Source organism: Carlito syrichta, unplaced genomic scaffold (genome assembly GCF_000164805.1).
Source record: "Carlito syrichta isolate Samal-C Ts95f unplaced genomic scaffold, Tarsius_syrichta-2.0.1 Scaffold309812, whole genome shotgun sequence".
NCBI classification, from domain to species: Eukaryota; Metazoa; Chordata; class Mammalia; order Primates; family Tarsiidae; genus Carlito; species Carlito syrichta.
The window spans coordinates 512,393-534,057 of NW_007253908.1; the positions used below are offsets into that span (position 1 = coordinate 512,393).

At 46.7% G+C, this 21,665-nt stretch overlaps 1 protein-coding gene across 2 annotated transcripts in view; it reads right to left on the reverse strand.

Moving 5' to 3' along the window:
* The window catches only part of OCLN (occludin), a 47,183-nt gene that overhangs the window by 12,081 nt on the left and 13,437 nt on the right, over positions 1 to 21,665 (reverse strand). For both annotated transcript variants that reach the window (XM_008067889.1, XM_008067890.2), the window contains one exon: positions 6,062 to 6,207. In XM_008067889.1, coding sequence (XP_008066080.1) covers positions 6,062 to 6,207 — 146 coding nt within the window. The remainder of the gene's footprint in view (positions 1 to 6,061; positions 6,208 to 21,665) is intronic.

Sequence of the window (21,665 nt, forward strand, 5' to 3'; positions counted from 1 at the left end):
GAGACCCCAACCAAAAAAAAAAAAAAAAAAAAAACCTAAACAGTAACACACTTGATCTAGCAGGAAAGTTAAAACAAAACGATTAGCAAGAAAAGTATTTCTAAATTAAGATTTAGGGAATCCACATAGTTCCAATAACCATCGAACCTGCTTTTATTTATTTATTTTTTTTGAGTTGGAGTCTCACTCTGTCGCCCAGACTGGAGTGCAGTGGCTGCTCCCGGCCACCGCAGCCTCGACCTGCTGGGCTCCGGCGATCCTTCCGCCTCATCCTTCCGAGTAGCTGGAATTACAGGCACGCGCTACCACGCCCGGTTGATTTTTTGATTTACTGTAGAGATGAGGTCTCGCTGCCCAGGCGGGTCTCGAACCCGCGGGCTCAGGCAATCCACTCACCTCAGCCTCCCAAGGCGCGGGATTGCAGGCTGAGCCACCAAGCCCAGCTCAAACCTGCTTTTAGATACAAGTCCTATTAGGTCCAAATACACTCAACCCAGAAGAGGTAACTAGGCCTGCACGCCTTCACTCATGGACGGACATCATTGAAAGCTCAATGTCTTCCATTTGTTTCATGTTTATTGTATTAATGTCTAAGCATTGTGCTAAGATGGCTAAGTGTTGTGTTAAGATGCCTTATATAGAGCTATGTCTTATACTGTGTTAAAATTTGCTGTGGAAGCTGGGCTCTTGTTGTAGAATGAGAATATTGCTTCCTTGGCCTCCCGTGTCTGGAAGTTCACCCTTCTGTAGCGTTTGAATTCATTCTGTTTATTCTTTAGTTATCTGTCTGACCCCCACACACATTCCTTCACGTGGCTTTTGTTGCTTTGGTCTCCCTTGACTCTCTGTGTGGTTGTGCGCTTTCTTCCACCCTGTTTCGCAATCTCCATGAGAACGTGGGCCTGGGATTCCCAGGGGCACCTTGTTTAGTACTGTACACACAGCAGGTGTTTAAGACAATTACTGAGTTGAAAACATATTCTTGGGGCCGGGCGCAGTGGCTCAGGCTGTAATCCCAGCACTTTGGGAGGTTGAGGCGAGAGGACTGCCTGAGCCTGGGGGTTTGGGACCAGCCTGGCAACTTGGTGAGATCTTGTCTCTACTATAAATCACAAAAAACTAGCAGCGTGTGGTGGCGCACGTCTGTAGTTCCAGCTACTCAGAAGGCTCAAGCAGAAGGATCGCCTAAGCCCAGCAAGTTGAGGCTGCAGTGGCCATGAGCATGCCACTGCACTCCAGCCTGGGTAACAAAGAGTGAGACTCCAACTCAAAAAAAAAAAGAAACACATTCTTAAGAATCCTCCTTTTCTGATGACACACAGTATTCATGGTCTACATCAGAGCCATGACTGACAGAATGAAGTTCATTATATACATTGTATTTCAGAGCTGCCACCACTGTTGGAAGGCACATCTAACTAAGCCTGACCAATTAGTCACCCAGGCTGGAGTATAGTGGCACAGCCTGTCTTGAAAGTTCTACATTGTGGCAACATGCAACTTCCTTGATTTATAAAGGTTAATCCACCCTGTGTGTGGACAGGATAGTAGGGAGTATACCTAATCAGGTTCACCCAAACTCACCTAGTAAGGGTGGGGAGGCTAGATGTTTTTTGAGTCAGAGTCTCACTCTGTCACCCAGGTTGGAGTGCAGTAGCACACTCACAGCCACCGCAGCCTCAACCTGCTGGGTTCAGGCAGATCCTTCACCTCAGATTTCCAAGCTGGAATCATAGGCACACGCCACCATACCCAGCTAACTTTTTGGTTTATCGTAGAGATGAGGTCTCACCATGTTGCCCAGGCTGGTTTCGAACCCCTGGACTCAGGCAATCCTCTCACCTTCGTCTCCCAAAGTGCTGGGAGAACAGGTGTGAGCCACTGTGCCTGGCTGAGGCTAGATTCTAATGTCGCTGATGCAGGATTAATTCTAATTAGCAGACTGCTATGAAATTCTAAGGTACAGGACATTGAGATATGCAAAAGAAACCAGAGAGGGACATTTGAGGGTGCTCAAAACATCTATATAAATATAGGCCAGGCAGACTGGCTTGTGACTGTAATCCTAGCACTTTGGGAGGACAAGGCAGGAGGTTCACTTGAGCCCAGAAGTCTGAGACCAGCCAGGGCAACACAGTGAGACTATGGCTCTACAAAAAAAAAAAATTAGCCTGCAATGGTGGCACGTGCCTGTCATCCCAGCTACTTGGGAGGCTGAGGTGGAAGAACTGCCTGAGCCCAGGAGGTTGAGGATACAGTTAGCCACGGTCATGTGTGCCACTGTACTCCAGCCTGGGTGATAATAAGACCACAACCAAGCCAGGCTCAGTGGCTCAGCCTGTAATCCCACGCCTTTGGGAGGCTGAGGTGAGTGGGTTACCTGAGCCCGCGGGTTCGAGACACGCCTGGGCAACTTGGTGAGACCTCATCTCTACAATAAATCAAAAAAATTAGCCAGGTGTGGTGGCGTGTGCCTGTAGTTCCAGCTACTTGGAAGGCTGAGGCGGAAGGATCGCCGGAGCCCAGCAGGTCGAGGCTGCAGTGGCCGGGAGCAGCCACTGCACTCCAGCTTGGGCGACAGAGTGAGACTCCAACTCAAAAAAAAAAAAAAAATTAGCTGGGCATGATGGCATACACCTGTAGTCCCATTTACTTGGGAGACTGAGGCAGGAAGATCACTTACTTGAGCTCAGGAGGTCGAGGCTGCAGTAAGTCATGAGCATGCCACTGCACTCCAGTCTGGGCATCAAAGTGAGACCCTAACTTAGAAAAAAAAAGGAAAAACTCAGGCTCACACCTGTAATCCCAGCATTTGGGGAGGTAGAAGTGAGAGGACTACCTGAGCCCAGGGGATCGAGAACCAGCCTGGGCAACTTGGTGACACCTTGTCTCTACAATAAATTAAAAAATTAGCCAGGCGTGGTGGCATGCGTCTGTGGTTCCAGCTACTTGGAAGGCTGAGGTGGAAGGATTGCCTGAGCCCAGCAGGATGAGGCTGCAGTGGCTGTGAGCGTGCCCCTGCACTCCAGCCTGGGCGACAGAGTGAGACACCGACTCAAAAATAAAGGAAAAATGGAAACAAATGATCCATGAAAAATGTATTAAGGTAAAAAAAAAATTCAGTAAAGCTTATTTATTGCTGTGGTGGGCGTTAAGTGTTCACTGATATGAAAACTCATCAGGCCGTATACTCAAGATGAGTGCTCTTTTTACTGGATGTATGTTATGCTTTGGGAGGAAAAAACTCTTAACATTGAGTTACCTTACCATGCTGACACGGACCTTAGACCCAATGTTCCCCATCTATGCCTTGTCTATCCACTATGGTGGCAAAGAAGAGAGGTACTTTGCGGAGCACCTTCTAGAAAACCTGAGGAAAGACAGGTTGTGACTTCTTGTGTGTTCTTTTCTCCCCCCAAGTGAACATCCCCTGAATCCTCCAAAGCACTCAGTGCACTGCCCTGAAACAACACCTGACAATTTCTACAACTCCCCAGGGACTGCGAAATCCTGCCGTCATGACACCAGGCTCTGTGGGAGACATCGCCGCACTGGTATCTCTTAGTACCGTTCCCATTCTCCCCTTCATCTGGGTGCTAGGATGAAGCATCATATTTGCATTTTCTAGACCTTCAAAAAAAGTTCTGGGATGTGGGTTGGGAGAATAAACTGGGATGACCCTTATGGAATACAATTTTACCACATTTATCAGAATGAAAAAATGCACATTTCCTTCAGCCCGGCAATTCTGCTTCTAGTATTTATCCTCCAGATACATTACATATATGCAAACTGATAAATGCGTAAGGTTGTTCCTTCAAGCAGTTTATAATAACAAAACAGTGGGGAAAAGTATGCATCACGTGGAACACATAAAGGATGCCTATTTGATAGAATATTATACAGCTACGAAACAGAATCATCAGTGCTTCCTCTTTGTTGGTAATTTACAAAAAAGCAGAATCAGTGAACTCTTTGCACAAGAGGGGCCCCCCAAAAACTTGGGAATTATTTTTTGGAAGGTGGGCCCCTAATAGCACATGCTTCTTCTCTAGGTAAGTGTTCTAGGAACCCATCCATCAGCATCGGTGTACCAGCTAGTGCTGTTGTAAGAGGCTGCGTTTGGCTTCAGTGAATTTTTTTTGGAGAATCTTTCAACACATTTGCTCATTTTGTGATGGGTAATTTACGAGAACACCTGCCCACACTGAGCTGAGAATTCAGCAGTTTGGGATCAAAAACGGCATATCTTGCATGCCCTACCCGATTCACCTGATCTTATCCTGAGCAATTTGGTTTTTGTGTCCTCAACGAAAAAAGTCCTCAGAGGGAAACGTGAGGACTTTGCCCATGTGGAAGAGGTGAAACAGAAAACGGCAGAAGCACTCAAAGACATCAAAATTAACAACTTCAAAAACTGTTTTGAGTGGTGAAAAAAATATCTTGATAGTTGTATTGCATCAAACGGAGAGTCCTTTGTAGGTGACTGAAGTTTATACATATAAGAATAAATACACAAATGTTTATAAATAAATTCCGGTTTTTTGGGCCTCCTCTCATACACTGATATGGACAATATCCAAGATAAGACACATCGCTAACAATGCATTTCGTATGCCCGTATTTTTAAGGGGGAAAAAAATCAATATACATATTTGGCCTGCATATCTATTTTTTAAACTCTCTGGAGGAACATAAAAGAAACTGATGATATTAGCTGCCTGCGGGGAAAGAAACTAGGTAGCTGGTACCTTTTGTCCCTTTTAAATTTTATACTACGTGAATGTATTGATTTCAATAATAAGAAAGATGATGACGTACACAAGAATAAACAAGATGTGCAAATTGTTCCAAACGAATTTGGGGACATTTCTGTATTTAGATACACAAAGATCACTGTGCTACGTGTTCATTACAGTAATGTGCTGTACATCTTTGGAGCCCAGGAACGATACGCTGCGCCATCTAGGCTTGTGGAAGTACACTCTGTGTTGTTTGTGCAAGGATGAAATTGCCAAACACATCTCTCAGAACATGCCCCCATTAACACTGATCCATCATCCATTGTCAAAAATGACATCCAAGTCTGTACCATTACCTCCAACATCCTTCTTCCACTAGTCATCAGGCTGACTTAGCCTTGGGCTTTAGGTGCCATTTTATTTTTTCACTTTTTATTTTTATTTTTTTTTGTGAGTTGGAGTCTCACTTTGTCGCCCAGACTGGAGTGCAGTGGCCGCTCCCGGCCACCGCAGCCTCGACCTGCTGGGCTCCGGCGATCCTTCCGACTCAGCCTTCCAGGTAGCTGGAACTATAGGCGCGTGCTACCACACCCGGCTCATTTCTGATTTATTGTAGAGACCCGCCAAGTTGCCCGGGCGGGTCTCGAACCCGCAGGCTCAGGCAATCCACTCACCTCAGCCTCCCAAAGGCGCGGGATGACAGGCTGAGCCACCGAGCCCGGCTTAGGTACCATTTACATAACCACAATGGTACCTACCCTAAGACTGACACTCATGAGGTTTTGCATCTCCCAGTAATAGGGAGTAACGGCAAAGGGGCTGTCAAAATTCCCGAATCCGAATTCAGATGAAGTCTTCTAGTTTGACAGACATGTTCGTGAACGGGGCTGAGCATGTGCCTTCTTTCCCTTCTTTTCCTAAGACCTAACAATTATTGGCAAGAGGAGAGACCCAGCACACCCTGACCTCTGCTCAGTAACGCCCTCTCCGCCTCACCTACACTTCAACACCAGAAATAGGAAAGAGCAAGCAGAACCGCATTCCTAGCGTGAAAGAGCCCAACCCAGCCTTTCAATTAAGCCAGTGAAAGGAGGCATTTTCAGCTTGCAGAGAGAGGGCCCCACCTTCCCCCCCCCCCCCTGGTTTTCCAAGTGGCCCCAGGCCTCTAATAACAAAGCAGAGATCGCTCATTCTCCAGCTTGTGTGCGGCCTCGGGTGGTTTTTAAAGGAGAATGGTACCAAACAACCACTGGCTCCAAACACGTGCAAATACTCGCTTTTTAGACTCAGTCTATCACATGTAGAGAGCCGCTACTTACGGGGTGGATTTATAGGAAGACTCTGGGTACGATCGCTTGTCATTCACTTTGCCATTGGAGGAGTAGGCGACGGGACTGTCAACCCTCTCCACATAGTCAGATGGCGGTGGAGGCATGTCTTGTGTGCCTGCAGACACATTTTTAACCTAAAAAAAAATCCCCAAGAGATGTAGTCATTATTTATCTCCTAATTTTTTTTTTTTTTTTGAGTTGGCGTCTCACTGTCGCCCAGACTGAAGTGCAGTGGCCGCTCCCGGCCACCGCAGCCTCGACCCGCTGGGCTCCGGCGATCCTTCCGCCTCAGCCTTCCCAGTAGCCAGAATTACAGGCACGCGCGACCACGCCTGGCTGATTTTTTGATTTATTGTACAGATGAGGTCTCGCTGCCCAGGCGGGTCTCGAACCCGCGAGCTCAGGCCATCCACTCACCTCAGCCTCCCAAGGGCGCGGGATTCCAGGCTGAGTCACCGAGCCCGGCATTTATCTCATAATTTAAAGGATAATTCTTAAGGGGTAAGAGATGAAAGAAACTTACCTTATGTAAAGTATCTGATATTTATGAGGCTCATTAAATACTATTAACACCAATAATAAAAAGGCAATTATGATAGGTTAATAGCTAAATCAGAGTTGTTATCAGCACATAAACAGTGTTAGCACTAGTTTGACAAGACCAGAACGATTAAGAAGGTAAATCCAATTACCTGATTCTCACCCCAATGTGATTGGGTGAAATAATGACACAGTAACTGTCACACCCCTCACCACCCTCACCCCACCTCCACATTAAGAAGACTGGTCTGTGGTTGGGCTCAGTGGCTCAGCCTGTAATCCCAGCGCTTTAGGAGGCCAAGGCAAGTAGATTGCCTGAGCCCGCGGGTTCGAGCCTGGGCAACTTGGCAAGACCTCGTCTCCACAATAAATCAAAAATCAGCCGGGCGTGGTAGCACGTGCCTATAGTTCCAGCTCCTTGGAAGGCTGAGGCGGAAGGATGGCCGGAGCCCAGCAGGTCGAGGCTGCGGTGGCCGGGAGTGGCCGCTTCCCTCCAGTCCGGGCGACAGAGTGAGACTCCGACTCAAAAAAAAGAAGACTGGTATCATTTCATCTCATGCCCGCATTAGAAAGACCAGGCCTATTTAGTCTAGGCGGTCTAGGACAAGGTTAGGGGAATTTTCATTTCTTTTCTTTTCTTTGTCTTGCGTCAGGGTCTCACTGTCGCCAAGACTGAAGTGCAGTGGCATGGTCACTGCTCACTGCAGCCTTGAACGGGATCCTTCTGCCTCAGCCTCTCAAGTAGCTGGAACTACAGGCATGTGCCAACATGCCCAGGTCATTTCTACATTTTTTTGTAGAACTGACTTTTATTTCTGCTGTCCAGGCTGGTCTCGAACGCCTAGGCTCAAGCATCTGCCCGCCTCAGCCTCCCAAAGTGCTGGTACTAAAGGCATGGGCCACCGCACCTGGCAGAGTTTTTATTTCCAACAGTTCTCAGGTAATGGCTAATGGTGCTGCCTGGACACCACACTTGGAAAAGCACTAATCTACAACACAGCATATTCGTCTTCCTAGTCCATTCGTCCTTAGACATGGAATGGTAAAACCACAGCTAAGACCAGGCGCAGTGGCTCACGCCTACAACCCCAGCACTTGGGGAGGCCGAGGTCAGAGGATTGCCTGAGCCCAGGGGTTCAAGACCCACCCCGGCAACTTGGCGAGACCTCATCTCTACAATAAATCAAAAAATTAGCTGGGCATGGTGACATGTGCCTGCAGTGTCGGCTACTTGGAAGGCTGAGGCGGAAGGATCGCCGGAGCCCAGCAGGTGGAGGCTGAGGTGGCCGGGAACGTGCCACTGCACTCCAGCCTGGGCGACAGTGAGACTCCAACTCAAAAATAAAATCAAATAAGATAAAAACAAAATGCAACAGCAATTACATACTACTTCCCCCCTTAAGCTATGTAATCATCTCTTGAAACTGTTTAACTTAATGATGTCCACACCAGACACCAGAATCCAGTGTTCAACCGTGGATCAAAGCTGTTTCTATAAACCGGTGAAAATTTCTGAGGAATAAATTTTTATCAATCCCCTCACCCCCTTTCCTTTTATGCCTTTAAAAACCTGCTTGTCACAAAGGCCAAATAGAGCAGTCCCCAAGGCAACTTGGAAGAGTGCCCCAGCAGCTGATCTCAACCTTGGCCCAAATAAACAATATTAAGCATCAGCTTCTTCCTTTAGGTCGACAGTAATATGAAAGGCTTGCCACAGGCCTGTTGGGATGAAAAAAAGATTTAAATATAAAAAGCATAGCCAATTAGATTCCCAACATTGTTAGATTTCAGGTGGCCACTCCAATACTTTTGAAATTTCACCTAAAAGTCTTTAAATTATTATGCAATGTACTTTGTACTTGATTTTGTCTATTCATTTATTTTTCTTTTTTTTTTTGAGTTGGAGTCTCACTCTGACACCCAGGCTGGAGGGCAGCGTCACACTCATGGCCACCGCAGCCTCGACCTGCTGGGCTCAGGCGATCCTTCTGCCTCAGCCTTCCAAGCAGCTGGAACTACAGGTGTGCACCTCCACACCCAGCTAATTTTTTGATTTATTGTAAACACGAGATCTCGCTATGTTACCCAGGATGAATTTTTTTTTAATGAAAAAAAAACAAACAAATAAAAATCAAAGACCCACAAACAAGTGATAACCCCAGACAAATCATGTAATTATTTTAACATAAAGGAATAGAAATACCTGATTCTCATCCCAATGGGATTAGTTAGGATAATTATCTACGGGAAAAGAATCAAAAGAAATCTACAGAATATTTCTGGGAAAAACAGCAAATTTTCAAAAACAGTGGGGTGGGATCACTTTAGCTGGGCGGTAAGAACAATGGCATTAGCCGGGCTTGGTGGCTCAGCCTGTAATCCCGCGCCTTTGGGAGGCTGAGGTGAGTGGATTGCCTGAGCCCATGGGTTCGAGACCCGCCTGGGCAACTTGGCGAGACCTCATCTCTACAATAAATTAAAAATGACCCGGGCGTGGTAGCGTGTGCCTATAGTTCCAGCTACTCGGAAAGCTGAGGCGAAGGATCGCTGGAGCCCAACAGGTCGAGGCTGCGGTGGCCAGGAGCAGCCACCACCCTCCAGTCTGGGTGACAGAGTGAGACTCCAACTCAAAAAAAAAAAAAACCAAAAAGAACAATGACATCAGGTTATCTGGGTTCACCCAGAGTCTGCTAACTACAAATTTTATAAAGTCTCAGTCTCATTTGCAAAAAAAACAAATCAAAACACAGCTACCTACTTTATGAAGCTGTCACGATGATTAAATGAAATGCCAAGATACCACATCTACCCGATGCCTTTTTTTTTTTCCTCAGTTGGGGTCTTACTCTGTTGTCCAGGTTAGAGTGTAGTGGCATGATCACAAGCTCACTGCAGCTTCAAACTTATGGTCCTCCCTTGACCTCCTTCTGCCTTAGCCTCCCAAGTAGCTGGGACTATAGACATGTACCACCAGGGCCAGCTAATTTTTTGGATTTTTTTTGCAGAGATGAGGTCTTGCTATATTGCCTAGGCTGGTCTCAAACTCCGGGGGCTCAAGGGATCCTCTTGCCTCAGCCTCCCAGAGTGCTGGCATGTGAGTCACCATGCACAGCTCACCTCGTGCTTTTAAACGAAGTACAAACTCAGACGTGGGATTCTGGAACGAAGGCCACTGGATCTGATCAAACGATTTTAATGAGAATCTGGAGGTGACGGCAGACCTTTAATTGGATTATTTTGCTGTTATAAAGCCTTGCGATTGGGTTCCACGTCCACACAGTGTATTTCACCGCAACAGGCACACCTTGCGTCTTAAGTTTCCCATTCTTAGTAGCATTCAGACATGGCCTGCGTTTCCAGGATATCGCTGCTGTATCACACACCGCAAGACACTGACCTGGCCCTCCAAGGGCACCGCAGTATTCTTGATTGTTTAATATTCAGAACTGGAAAGGAATGGAATCATTTCCCTCTGCCAGTGGAATTTGGCAGTAACCAGGAAACCAGTGGGTGGGTTGCCCGGAGTGCACTTAGATCCCACCGCAGGGGGCAGGGTGGGAACCATTCTTGGCTCCCCCAGAATTCCTTACAACAGATGTTGTCAAGCTCACAGTCAAATGTTCCACCAATCCAAAGGCCTCTTCTTATTCTGGGGACTTTGTACAAATTTTAAAAGACTTCCTTTCTTTTTTTTTTTCTTTTTGAGTCTGAGTCTCCCAGACTGGAGTGCGAGTGGCACGCTCACGGCCACCGCAGCCTCGACCTGCTGGGCTCAGACAATCCTTCCTCCTCAGCCTTCCAAGTAGCTGGAACTACAGGTGCACGCCACCATGCCTGGCTAATTTTTGATTTATTGTAGAGACAAGGTCTGATCGGTTGCCCAGCCTGGTCTTGGATCCCCGGCTCAGGCAACCCTCTCCCCTCCACCTCCCAAAGTGCAGGGATTACAGGCGTGAGCCACCACGCACAGCCAGACTTCCTTTCCTTAAAAACTCATTTTATACTTCTCCAGGTCTCCCTCCCTCCTCCCAAGCATGAACTTGAGCAGAGTCTGGGTATCCTTTTAGAGATTTCTAGAATATCCTTCCCCCTTTCTTGGTCAGCTATTCTCTCAATTGGGTTTCAATGCTTGGCTCATAAGCCACTACTTCCTAGAAACCCACAGGCCCCTCCTCACACCTGTGCATACACACCTCCCACCAGAACGCCCATGCATGGGAAAACAATCACTTACTCACGGTGTGCTGGCTTGCTCACCTGCCTCTCACCGCAGTAGGCAGTGGACTGTGTTTAAGCCACTACTGGCTGCTTGCCGTGAGTCACATACTGAATGGCCAGGTTATTGAACAGGTACAGCGTTACAGGTGAGGATCATCCCTTTTCAGAAATGAGGAAGTTGTGGCTCAGGCCATCAGACAGCTTTCCCAAGGGCCCAGACTGAGTGAGTGGACGCTAAGAGGGGGGTGGTCTCCTTTGGTCCCCTTTGAGTCTTCTCAGCCCCTCACAGTTCCTGGAACAAATTAGGAGCCCAGAATCTGCTGCATAAAAGTCACCTCATGGATTCACACTGGGCTGACCTTTATCTCCTAGTGTCCACATGCCTGGACTAGCTGGACCACTGACTCCACCCTTCTGCACGGATCTTGGATTAGACTTTTCGTACGCATGCATAAGAAATCCCAAGGCAGAGCTCGCCTCAGTAGCTCGTGTGCTGAGACTGGAACAGTACAGAGATGGGAAGCCAAGCTCCTACGCAAGGATGGCACCCAAATTCGCAAAGTGTTCCTTTATTTTTATTTTTTAAATCGAGACAGGGGCTCACTCTGTCTTCCAGGTTAGAGTGCAGTGGCATTATCACCGCTCACTACAGCTTCAAACTCCTGGCCTCAAGCAATCCCCCTGCCTTGGCCTCTCACAGTGCTGGGATTATAGGTATGAGCTACCATGCCTAGCCAAGGGATTAAAAAAAAAAAAAAAAATATATATATATATATATATATATATATGGAATGCACTATACATGCTCACGCCTGTAATCCCAGTGCTTTGGGAGGCCAAGGAGGGAGAGTCACTTGAGCCCAGGAGTTTGAGACTAGCCTGGACAACATGGTGAGACCCCATGTCTTATATTTAAAAATAAAAATCTCCCACCAGACTCAAAGATGAAGAAGCAGCAGCCTTTGGCCTCAAAAGGAGCTTAAGAGTCCAGAGGCAAAGGCAAAACATATTTGGGAAACAAGAAGTAATGCCCTTTGCTTCCTTTTTATGCTTTGCTTTTCCTGAAGAAAAGAAAAAAAGCTAAAATATTACTTTTTCTGTAACCCACTTCCTGGTGTCAATGCAAAGTGAGTATGAACCCAGGAACTGCTGTTTTGAAGGCCAGCAGGACAGTAGAAGGAAGGAGTCTGGGGGTGGGGAGTGCCTAGGTAACAGTAACTTACACAAGGGGAGACCCAGAAGAAACCCGGAATTTAGTTCTAAAAAATGATGTATCTATTCTTACATGTCTAAACCTCAGTCACCTTTCAAGTATTCTCCGTTTGATGTAATACATCTATCGAGAGACACTTGTTCCACTGCTCAAAACAATTTTGAACTCGTCCATTTTGATGACTTTTAGAGTTTCTGCTATTTTTTTGTTTTGTTTTTGTTTTTGAGTCGGATTCACTCTGTCACCCAGGCTGGAATGCAGTGGCATCCTCACGGCCACCACAGCCTCGATGTGCTGGGCTCAGATGATCGATCCTTCCACCTCAGCCTTCCAAATAGCTGGAACCACAGGCATGAACTACCTCGCCCAGCTAATTTTTTGAGGCCAAATGCGCCCTCTCACAACAACACTAGCTGGTACACTGATGCCGACAAGTTCCCAGCACACTTACCTAGCAGGGGAAACCTGTACTACAAGGTGCTCACCCTCCAAAAGAATTCTGGGTTTTGGGGGAGGTTCCCCCTTCATACAAGGAGTCCCCAGTCTATATTTCATATTATGAGAAAAAGGACTTCTTAGTTTCACTGTTATTATTGATAGGATCCCCAGCAGCCCAGCTCATAAAACTTGATGATGTATCTAAAGTTCATTTTTATTTTATTTTATTTGTTTTTGGGTAGGAGTCTCACCCTGTCACCTAGGCTGAAGCGCAGTGGCATGCTCACAGCCACTGTGCGCCACCATGCCCAGCTAATTTTCTGATTTATTGTAGAGACGGGGGTCTCGTCAAGTTGCCCAGGTTGGTCTTGAACCCCTGGGCTCAGACGATCCTCTCGCCTCCGCCTCCCAAAGTGTGAGCCACCACGTCCAGCCTGAAGTTCTTTCTTAAAAGACCATTTTAATTATCACAGGCGGTTTTTGCGGGTTTTTTAAATTAAGAGATGAGGTCTCACAATGCTTCCCAGGCTGGTCAAACTCTTGGGTTCAAGTGGTCCTCCCGTGAGACACCGAGCCCAGCCTTTAAAGACTGAGAACCTGAGGAAAACAACTAGGCATAATTCTAAACAACAAATGGTAAACAATGTTCCCTTAAGTAACGTGTAAACAATTAGGGGCAGAAGAGAGGAGGGAGAAAACTCAAATTAAAGAAGCAGTGAGAGAAAGGTAAAATTTGCTCCTCAAGCATGGCGAACACCAAATGCTAGGCCTGCTGCTCTGAAGCAGCAGGGAAGATCCAGGCCAGGTGGGCTGAGCCAACGCTCCAATCCCAGGTGTGGAAAAGCTTCAGGTGGGAAGGGCTCCCTGCTGGCCTCTCATGACTGGGATCTGCTTAAGAAGTCCCTGGCTGTGGTGTCCTCAATCCACATTTAGATTCGTAAGAGGAAGGACATGCTGAGGCTGTCAGGGAGAATAATACGCCTAACCTGACAAACAATGACGCAGACTCACTCTTGAAATGAAATTTAAAGAGGACAAGGACTCACACTGACCACGTTTCATAAACGTAATCATTAATTTAGGGGACAGGGAAGTTTTACTAAGATTCATATTCCAATAAAGAAAGAGCGTAAGGCCAGGCATGGTGGCTCACACCTGGAATCCCAGCACTTTGGGAGGCTAAAGTGGGAAGACTGCTTGAGTTCAGGAGTTTGAGAGCAGCCTGGGAAAAATAGTGAGACCTCATCTCTACCACCCCAACAAATGTTTTTAAATTAACCAGGTGAGCCGGGCTCGGTGGCTCAGCCTGTAATCCTGTACTTTGGGAGGCTGAGGTGAGTGGACTGCCTGAGCCCGCGGGTTCGAGACCTGTCTGGGCAACTTGGCAAGACCTCATCTCTACAATAAATCAAAATGAGCTGGGCGTTGTAGCGCACGCCTGTAGTTCCAGCTACTTGGAAGGCTGAGGCGGAAGGATCGCCGGAGCCCAGCAGGTCGAGGCTGCGGTGGCCGGGAGCGGCCACTGCACTCCAGCCTGGACGACAGAGTGAGACTCCAACTCAAAAAAAAAAAAAAAAAAATTAACCACGTGTGGTGGCACATGCTTGTAATCCCAGCTACTCGGGAGGCTGAGATGGGAGAATCACTTGAGCCCAGAAGTTTTAAGCTCCAGTAAGCCATGATCGTGCCGCTGGACTCCAGCCTGGGCAACAGAGTGAGACCCTGCTAAGAAAGTAGAAAAGAAAGAATGAACGAACTTAAGTTTTTGAAACAGCAAGATGAAATAAATGATTCCAAAAAATCTTCACAAGAGATAATTATGTTGAGGGCAAATTTTTATTCAACTTGAACTGTGCTCATCAGAAATGTTCTGATTATGTCACTGGTGAAAAAAAAAATCTTTGTAATGCATAACATCTGACACTCCTTGGAGAGCCGGTACAAACATCCCAAGCCCCTGTGGGATGCCAACAGGCAAACAAAGGGCAGTGCTCCTATAGAGCTGTTCAGATGCTCACTGCGAAATATGCCATGATTCTGCTCCCCCTCTGCCCCACTGGGACCAAGATGGGTCTTACACCAGCAGTCCTCAAACTTTTTAGCATCAGGGACAGCTTTTGTGGGGAAAGAAATATTTTTCCATGGTGGAGGGGGTGGGAAATCACCGGGCATCAGAGTCTCATAAGGAGCCCTCGTGCACACAGCTCACAATAGGGTTCGTGCTTCTATGAGAACCGAATGTCAGCGCTGACGTGACAGCAGACGGAGCTCCCCTCGCTCCTGCTCACCTTACCAGGCTGTGCAGCCTGGCTCCTAACAGCAGCCCACAACCAGCGGCCCCAGAGGTTGGGGACCCCTGGTCTACACCATCATGTTGGGCCCACCTTCACCGCCACCCTGAGTCCCTAAAGTCAGAGACGGAATAAAAAGGCCAGAAATCATTCTGAAAGAAAATCTTCTCTCCCCCAAGAAACAGTTTGGGGCAAAGGCTTTTCTTCACTTAAATTGATTTCATGTTTTCATATTTTCTTTCTTTCTTTCTTTCTTTTTGAGTTGCCCAGGCTGCCTCATGGCCACCCCAGGGTCGACCTGCTGGGCTCCAGCGATCCTCCCGCCTCGGCCTTCCAAGTAGCTGGAACTACAGGCGCGCGCTACCACGCCCAGCTCATTTTTGATTTATTGTAGAGATGAGGTCTCGCCAAGTTGCCCGGGCGGGTCTCGAACTCACGGGCTCAGGCAATCCACTCGCCTCGGCCTCCCAAAGTGCTGGGATTACAGGCTGAGCCACCAAGCCTGGCCTGATTACATATTTTCATTTAGAATTAGTAAAAGCAAAGAGCTGCAGTGATAGCCATTCCCCATTTTCCTCTTCACCTGGTTTCATTCCTAGTTCACGTGTGGGAGAAAGAGTCTGGCTAGACCTGCACCCGGTCTGTCAGGCCATATGACAAAAGTCATCTTCCTCTAAGAAGGAAAGGAAAGCTCACCTGTAGAATATTATGATGTGCCAGGCATAACCTGACCTTGTTTATTCCTCACTGCCACCTGGTGAGATAAAATTATCTCTATCTTCAGATGAGGAAATGGAGCCTCCAAGGTTTCATTAACTCGTTCAAGGTCACACAGAAGGTGAACCAGCAGAGGGAAGACTTGAACCCTGGTCCACCTAGCCCCAAAGCCCAGATCTCTCTGGCATAACCGAGAGCCACCTCCGAAACGCAAACATCATGGCTGGGTCTCTGTAACAAAGGACACCATTCTCACTGCCTCAGACTCCTCACCACACCTTAATGAGATATGAAGTGAAAACATGAAGTGAGAACATGTTGAAAAGTTTTATCTGCCAATGAGTTTAATTCGTAAGGGTGGCTGTTGACACAAATTTATCACGAATATGTGTTTCAGTAACCAGGTGCCCTTGTTTAGGTCGGCGTGTAGGAATGCCACACTTCTCAGGGAGGCAGAAAAGCTTTTCCAGACTGGTCGTTCAAGTGGGGAAACATTTCAGGCCTCAGCGGGAGGCACACCTTAATCCCCAGAACCAGCTCCAGGTTTACAATCTGCCACTCCACCTGCCCAGCCTCCTGCCCTTGTACTTGAGACTCTAAGCAGCAAAGTGCTCCAACCTGTTTTTCTCGTTTTCTTGATATTTTACACCCTGGCATCCTCCCCCAGGGAAAGCTTCAAAATTACCTCTGGAAAGTACTCTTAGACTTTTCCCCACCTCTGGTCACTTGAAGACATATGCTCCCACGTCTAGTCATCACACAAATGAAGAGCTCATAGACCAGGTTTGAGCAAGCTTGAGTCATTTACGTAGCTCAGATGGCACTGAGGATTTAACAAACACACAGTCCTCTGCCCGACTGCATGTTGCCCAGAGAAACCGTAATATACACCAGTGAGAACCGAAAAGAAAATCCTAAGCCCCACAGTTGACTGAACAGACTCCCTCGTGGCCAAGGAGACCCCAGAGAAAGCTTTAAAACTAGTTCCTGGTCATAAAGGGATGGGCGCTCAGACACAGCTCATTATACCTTCTTCTTTTTGCAGTTTAGACTGACCAGGATTCGTGTTAAAATTCAGATACTAAGACTAACAGAACAGATTCTTTGGGGCAACAAGATACCAAATTATAAACAAGACCAAGGGCCATGCCAGGCAAGGCACCCCTACACTTAGAGAATAAACTACGTTCTAACTGCCACAAGGTGTTTCTTTTTCTCTAGCAACTAAACAAGCAGTGGCCTCCAGTTGAGCAATAATGAAACAACTGCAGCTCATGCAGACACTGACTAATTGGCCACTCTGCTCCACCAACCACAACTACAGCTTTGACTGGACAAGAGACTGATCTCCGTAGCTTCCCCAACAGGACTGGTGCTGGCCGATTCACAGAGGCTGCACACTTGAGTGATTTTGTGTCCACACTTCATCTTTTGATGTATAGGGCTTAACTATAATATATTTAAATGTTAAATCTCTACCCCAAGGTAAACACGGGGCGTGCTTAATATGCATGTTTGTTCAGTATGAATGTGTCAGGATTCCATTCATGAATATTTGTAGCTCCTCCAACAAGCTGTTGAATGTGTACATTGAGCTAACAGGTTCAGAACAAAGCTTCTGCCCCAAACCTTCCTCCTTTAAGGTGCTAGCCTTAGGCTGGGCACGGGAGTCCCAGCCTGTAATCCCAGCACTTTGGAGATGATTGCCCGAGTCCAGGGGTTTGAGACCAGCCTGGGTAACTTGGTGAGACTTTATCTCTACAATAAATCAAAAAATTAGCCAGCCACAGTAATGCGTGCCTGTAGTTCCAGCTACCTGGAAAGCTGAGGTTGAAGGATCACCTGAGCCCAGTAGGTTGTGGTGGCCATGAGCGTGCCACTGTTCTCCAGCCATGATGTAGAAAAGGCCTTCTGTATTACATTAATGCAAATGCTAGGCCCTCCTTGGGCCTGCAGTGTAACAGTTGCAGTTTGAATCTATAAAACAGTGGTTTTCAGGGTACGGTGTCCAAACCATCTATATCGATATTACCTGCTAAGGCCCCACCCAGACCTACGAATCAGAAACTCCAGGGGTAGGGCCCAGTAAGCTGCTTTAAGGAGCCCTCCAGGGAATTCTGACGCTTGCCAAGGTTTGAGAACCACTGATGTAAACACAATTCTCCTTCATGTTGGGGCAACTGGCTGTGTAAGACCTACAAGTGGCCAGGCGCAGTGGCACACGCCTGTAATCCCAACACTTTGGGAGGCCGAGGCGAGAAGACTGCCTGAGCCCAGGGATTTGAGACCAGTCTGGGCAACTTGGTGAGATCTCATCTCTACAATAAATCAAAATTTTAGCCAAATGGATCATGATCATTTATCACATAGTACTATAAGAAAGGGTTTGGCAGTAGTGGGACACTGCTGGGAAGGGGGGGTAGCACATAACATCAATAAGGGTACCCACACTTTACCTGTATAACCATGCATATACCTAACCCCGAATTGTACCCCACATTTTAAAAAAATTAGCCTGCATGGTGGTGCACGCCTGTAGTTCCAGCTACTTGGAAGAATGAGGCGGAAAGATCATCTGAGCCCAGCAGGTCGAGGCTGCAATGGCTGCGAGCGTGCCACTGCCCTCCAGCCTGGGCGAGTGAGACTCTGACACACACACACACACACACACACACACACACACACACACACACACACACAAAAGACCTACAAGTGAAGGGTCTCTTTGCCTGTAGTGATGCATAAACCCAGCAGTGCCTGTGTGTTATGTGTGTAATAACATAACCTAGAGCAATGGTAAGGATGTTCATGCAGCATGAAAACATCTCAAGACATCTACTCTTTGTACAACGAAGCAATTAGTTGAGTCTCAGCACTGAGAAACATCTCCATCAACGAATCAAGGAAAAGGTAGGCAACATATCTTTCCTATCCGAAGTGAGGAAGGTACTTGGGTTTGTTCTACCCGTGATGGGTTAGTCATTTGTGAAAAGAACACCAATGACCATGTGACAGACTATACTCCCTCAGAATTATGCCTCATAAAAGTTGACCTTCACCCCATCAAAACTCTTGTAAGAATCAAGAGTACCAGAGAAACTGGTTGAGTTTTGCCACCTCAGCAGTTGCCTGAAGGTCAAAAGTGGAAAACACGTTAGGCCAATAAACATGACACATTCAGAAAAAAATACAAATCAAGACAATAGTGAGACACTTTTACGCATGCTTGATTGGCAAATATTATAAAGTCTAACAACACCAAGAGTTGCCAGGTAAGATTATATATAGATAACTTCAGACAATAATATGGCATTGTCTTATAGAGAGACACATTCAACACAAAGTTTTCACCCCAGGATTTCCACTCTTAGGTGTATATCCAAGAGAAATTCGCCCAAATACATTGATATAATTTTTTTTTTTTTTTTTTGAGTCAGAGTCTCACTCCGTCACCGAGGCTGAAGGGCAATGGCATGCTCACAGCCACCACAGCCTCGACCTGCTGGGCTCAGACGATTCTTTTGCCTCAGCTTTCCAAGTAGCTGGAACTACAGGTGTGTGCCACCACACCTGGCTAATTTTTTTTTTATTTATTGTAGAGATGAGGCCTTGCCACAGGCTGGTTTCGAACCTCTGGACTCAGGCAATCCTCTTGCCTCTGCCTCACAAAGTGCTGGGATTACAGGTTTGAGCCACTGTGCCCAGTCAATACAGTGATTTTTAAATGTTCACATGCAATATAGTGAAACCTCATCTTTACAAAAAATTTAAAAATTAGCTAGGCATGGTGGTACGAACCTGTAGTCCCAGCTTCTTGGGAGGCTGAGGAAGGAGAATCACCTGACCCCAGAAGATTGAGGCTGCAGTAAGCCATGATCATGCCACTGCACACCAACCTGGGCAATAGAGTGAGACCCCCAACTCAAAATAAACAAATGTTCATGGTATTTTTAATGTTCTTAATCCAATGGTAGCATCAGATGGACTCCAGCTACATACAACAGCATGGATGAATTTTACTAAGGGTATGGTGGCTCACACCTGTAATTCCAGCACTTTGGGAGGCCAAAATGGGAGGATTGCTTGAGCCCAGGAGTTTGAGACCTGTCTCCACAAAAAGTAAAAAATGGCCAGACACAGTGACTCAAGCCTGTAATCCCAGCACTTTGGGAGGCCGAGGCTAGCAGACTGCCTGAGCCTGTGGTTCGAGAACAGCCTGGGCAACTTGGTGAGACCTCATCTCTACAATACAATTAAAAAAATTAGCTGAGCGTGGTAGAGCACGCCTGTAGTTCCAGCTACTTGGAAGCCTGAGATGGAAGGATCGCCAGAGCCCAGCAGGTTGATTACTTACATTTTCCCATCTGTTTCTTTACGGCTTCATTTCTTTGTTCCTAAAAAGTCTTATATCCACTTCAAGTTTAAATAATACTCTTCTGTAGTTTCTTTGGTATTTTAAAGTTTTGTTTTATTTTATGCCCTTTGTTGATTAAATGTGTACGGAAGGTTGAATTAAACAAATCTGTCAGTTCATGGCACAGTTAACAACCTTGATTGATGTAAAGTTCCTCTCTCATGTTTCTTTTTTAAAAATCTAGACCTTTAGACCACCAGAAGCTTTTAAAAACTGCTTTGCTGAGGTTCAATTTACATACCATAAAATTTATGCATTATAAATTTACAGTGAAATGATATTTCTTTTTTTCCTTTTTAAATTATTTTTGGTAAACTTAGTGTTGTGCATCCATCAACACAACCCAGTTTTTTTGTTTGGTTTTTTTTGAGTTGGAGTCTCAGTCTGTCGCCCAGACTAGAGTGCAGTGGCACGCTCCCAGCCACCACTGCCTCGACCTGCTGGGCTCCGGTGATCCTTCTGCCTCAGCTTTCCAGGTAGCTGGAACTACAGGCATGAGCTACCACACCCGGCTAATTTTTTGATTTATTGTAGAGATGAGGTCTCGCCAAGCTGCCCAGGCTGGTCTTGAACTCGTGGGCTCAGGCAATCCTCTCACCTCAGCCTCCCAAAATGCTAGGATTATAGGCGTGAGCCAGTGCTCCTGGCCACAACCCAGTTTAAAAAAATAAACTTTTATCTCAGGGTGCAGCGGCTTACAAATTTAATCCCAATACTTTGGGAGGTGGAGTGAAAAGACTGCCAGGGCCTAGGGGTCCAAGACCAGGCTGGCAACTTGGCAAGATCTCGTCTCTGCAATCAATCAAAAAGTTAGCCAGGTATGATAGTGCACACCTGTGGTTCCAGCTACTTGGAAGGCTGATGTGGAAGGATCACTTGAATTCAGTAGGTTGAGGCTACAGTAGCCAAGAGCTCCAGCCTAGGGGACAAACTCCACTCCAAATGGAAAATTAAAAAAAAAGAAGAGTCTAAAATGGAAAAAAAAAAATAAGTAATAGTGGGTGTTGGCCAAATACATTTCTTTCTTTATTTCTTTCTCTTTTTTTGAGTCAGAGTCTCACTCTGTTGCCCAGGTTAGATAGACTGCAGTGGCATGACAAGACTCAACACAGCCTCAACCCCCTGAGCTCAGGCGATCCTCCTGCCTCAGCCTCCTGAGTAGCTGGGACTACAGGCACATGTCACACGCTCAGCTAAATTTTTTTTTTTATTGGAAGCCTTACTCTGTCGCCCAGGTTGAAGTACAGTGGCCCGTTTACAGTCACCACAGCCTTGACTTACTGGACTCAGGTGATCCTTCCACCTCAGCCTCCCAAGTAGCTGGAACGACGGGCATGCACCACCATGTCCAGCTAATTTTTAAAAATTTATTGTAGAGATGAGGTCTCACCAAGCTGCCCAGGCTGATCTCAAACTCCTGAACTGAAGCAATTCTCCCTCCTCTTCGGCTTCCCAAAGTGCTGGGATTACAGGCATGAGCCGTCACGCCTAACCCTATCAAATACATTTCTACAGTGGAATGCTATTAGCAAAGATGTGTGACAACACAATTCCTTTTTTAAGTTATTATTTATTTATTTACTTTAAGATAGGGTCTCAGCCGGGTTCGGTGGCTCAGCCTGTCATCCCGCGCCTTGGGAGGCTGAGGTGAGTGGACCGCCTGAGCTCACGGGTTTGAGACCCGCCTGGGCAACTTGGCACGACCTCATCTCTACAATAAATCAAAAATGAGCCAGGCGTGGTAGCACGTGCCTGTAGTTC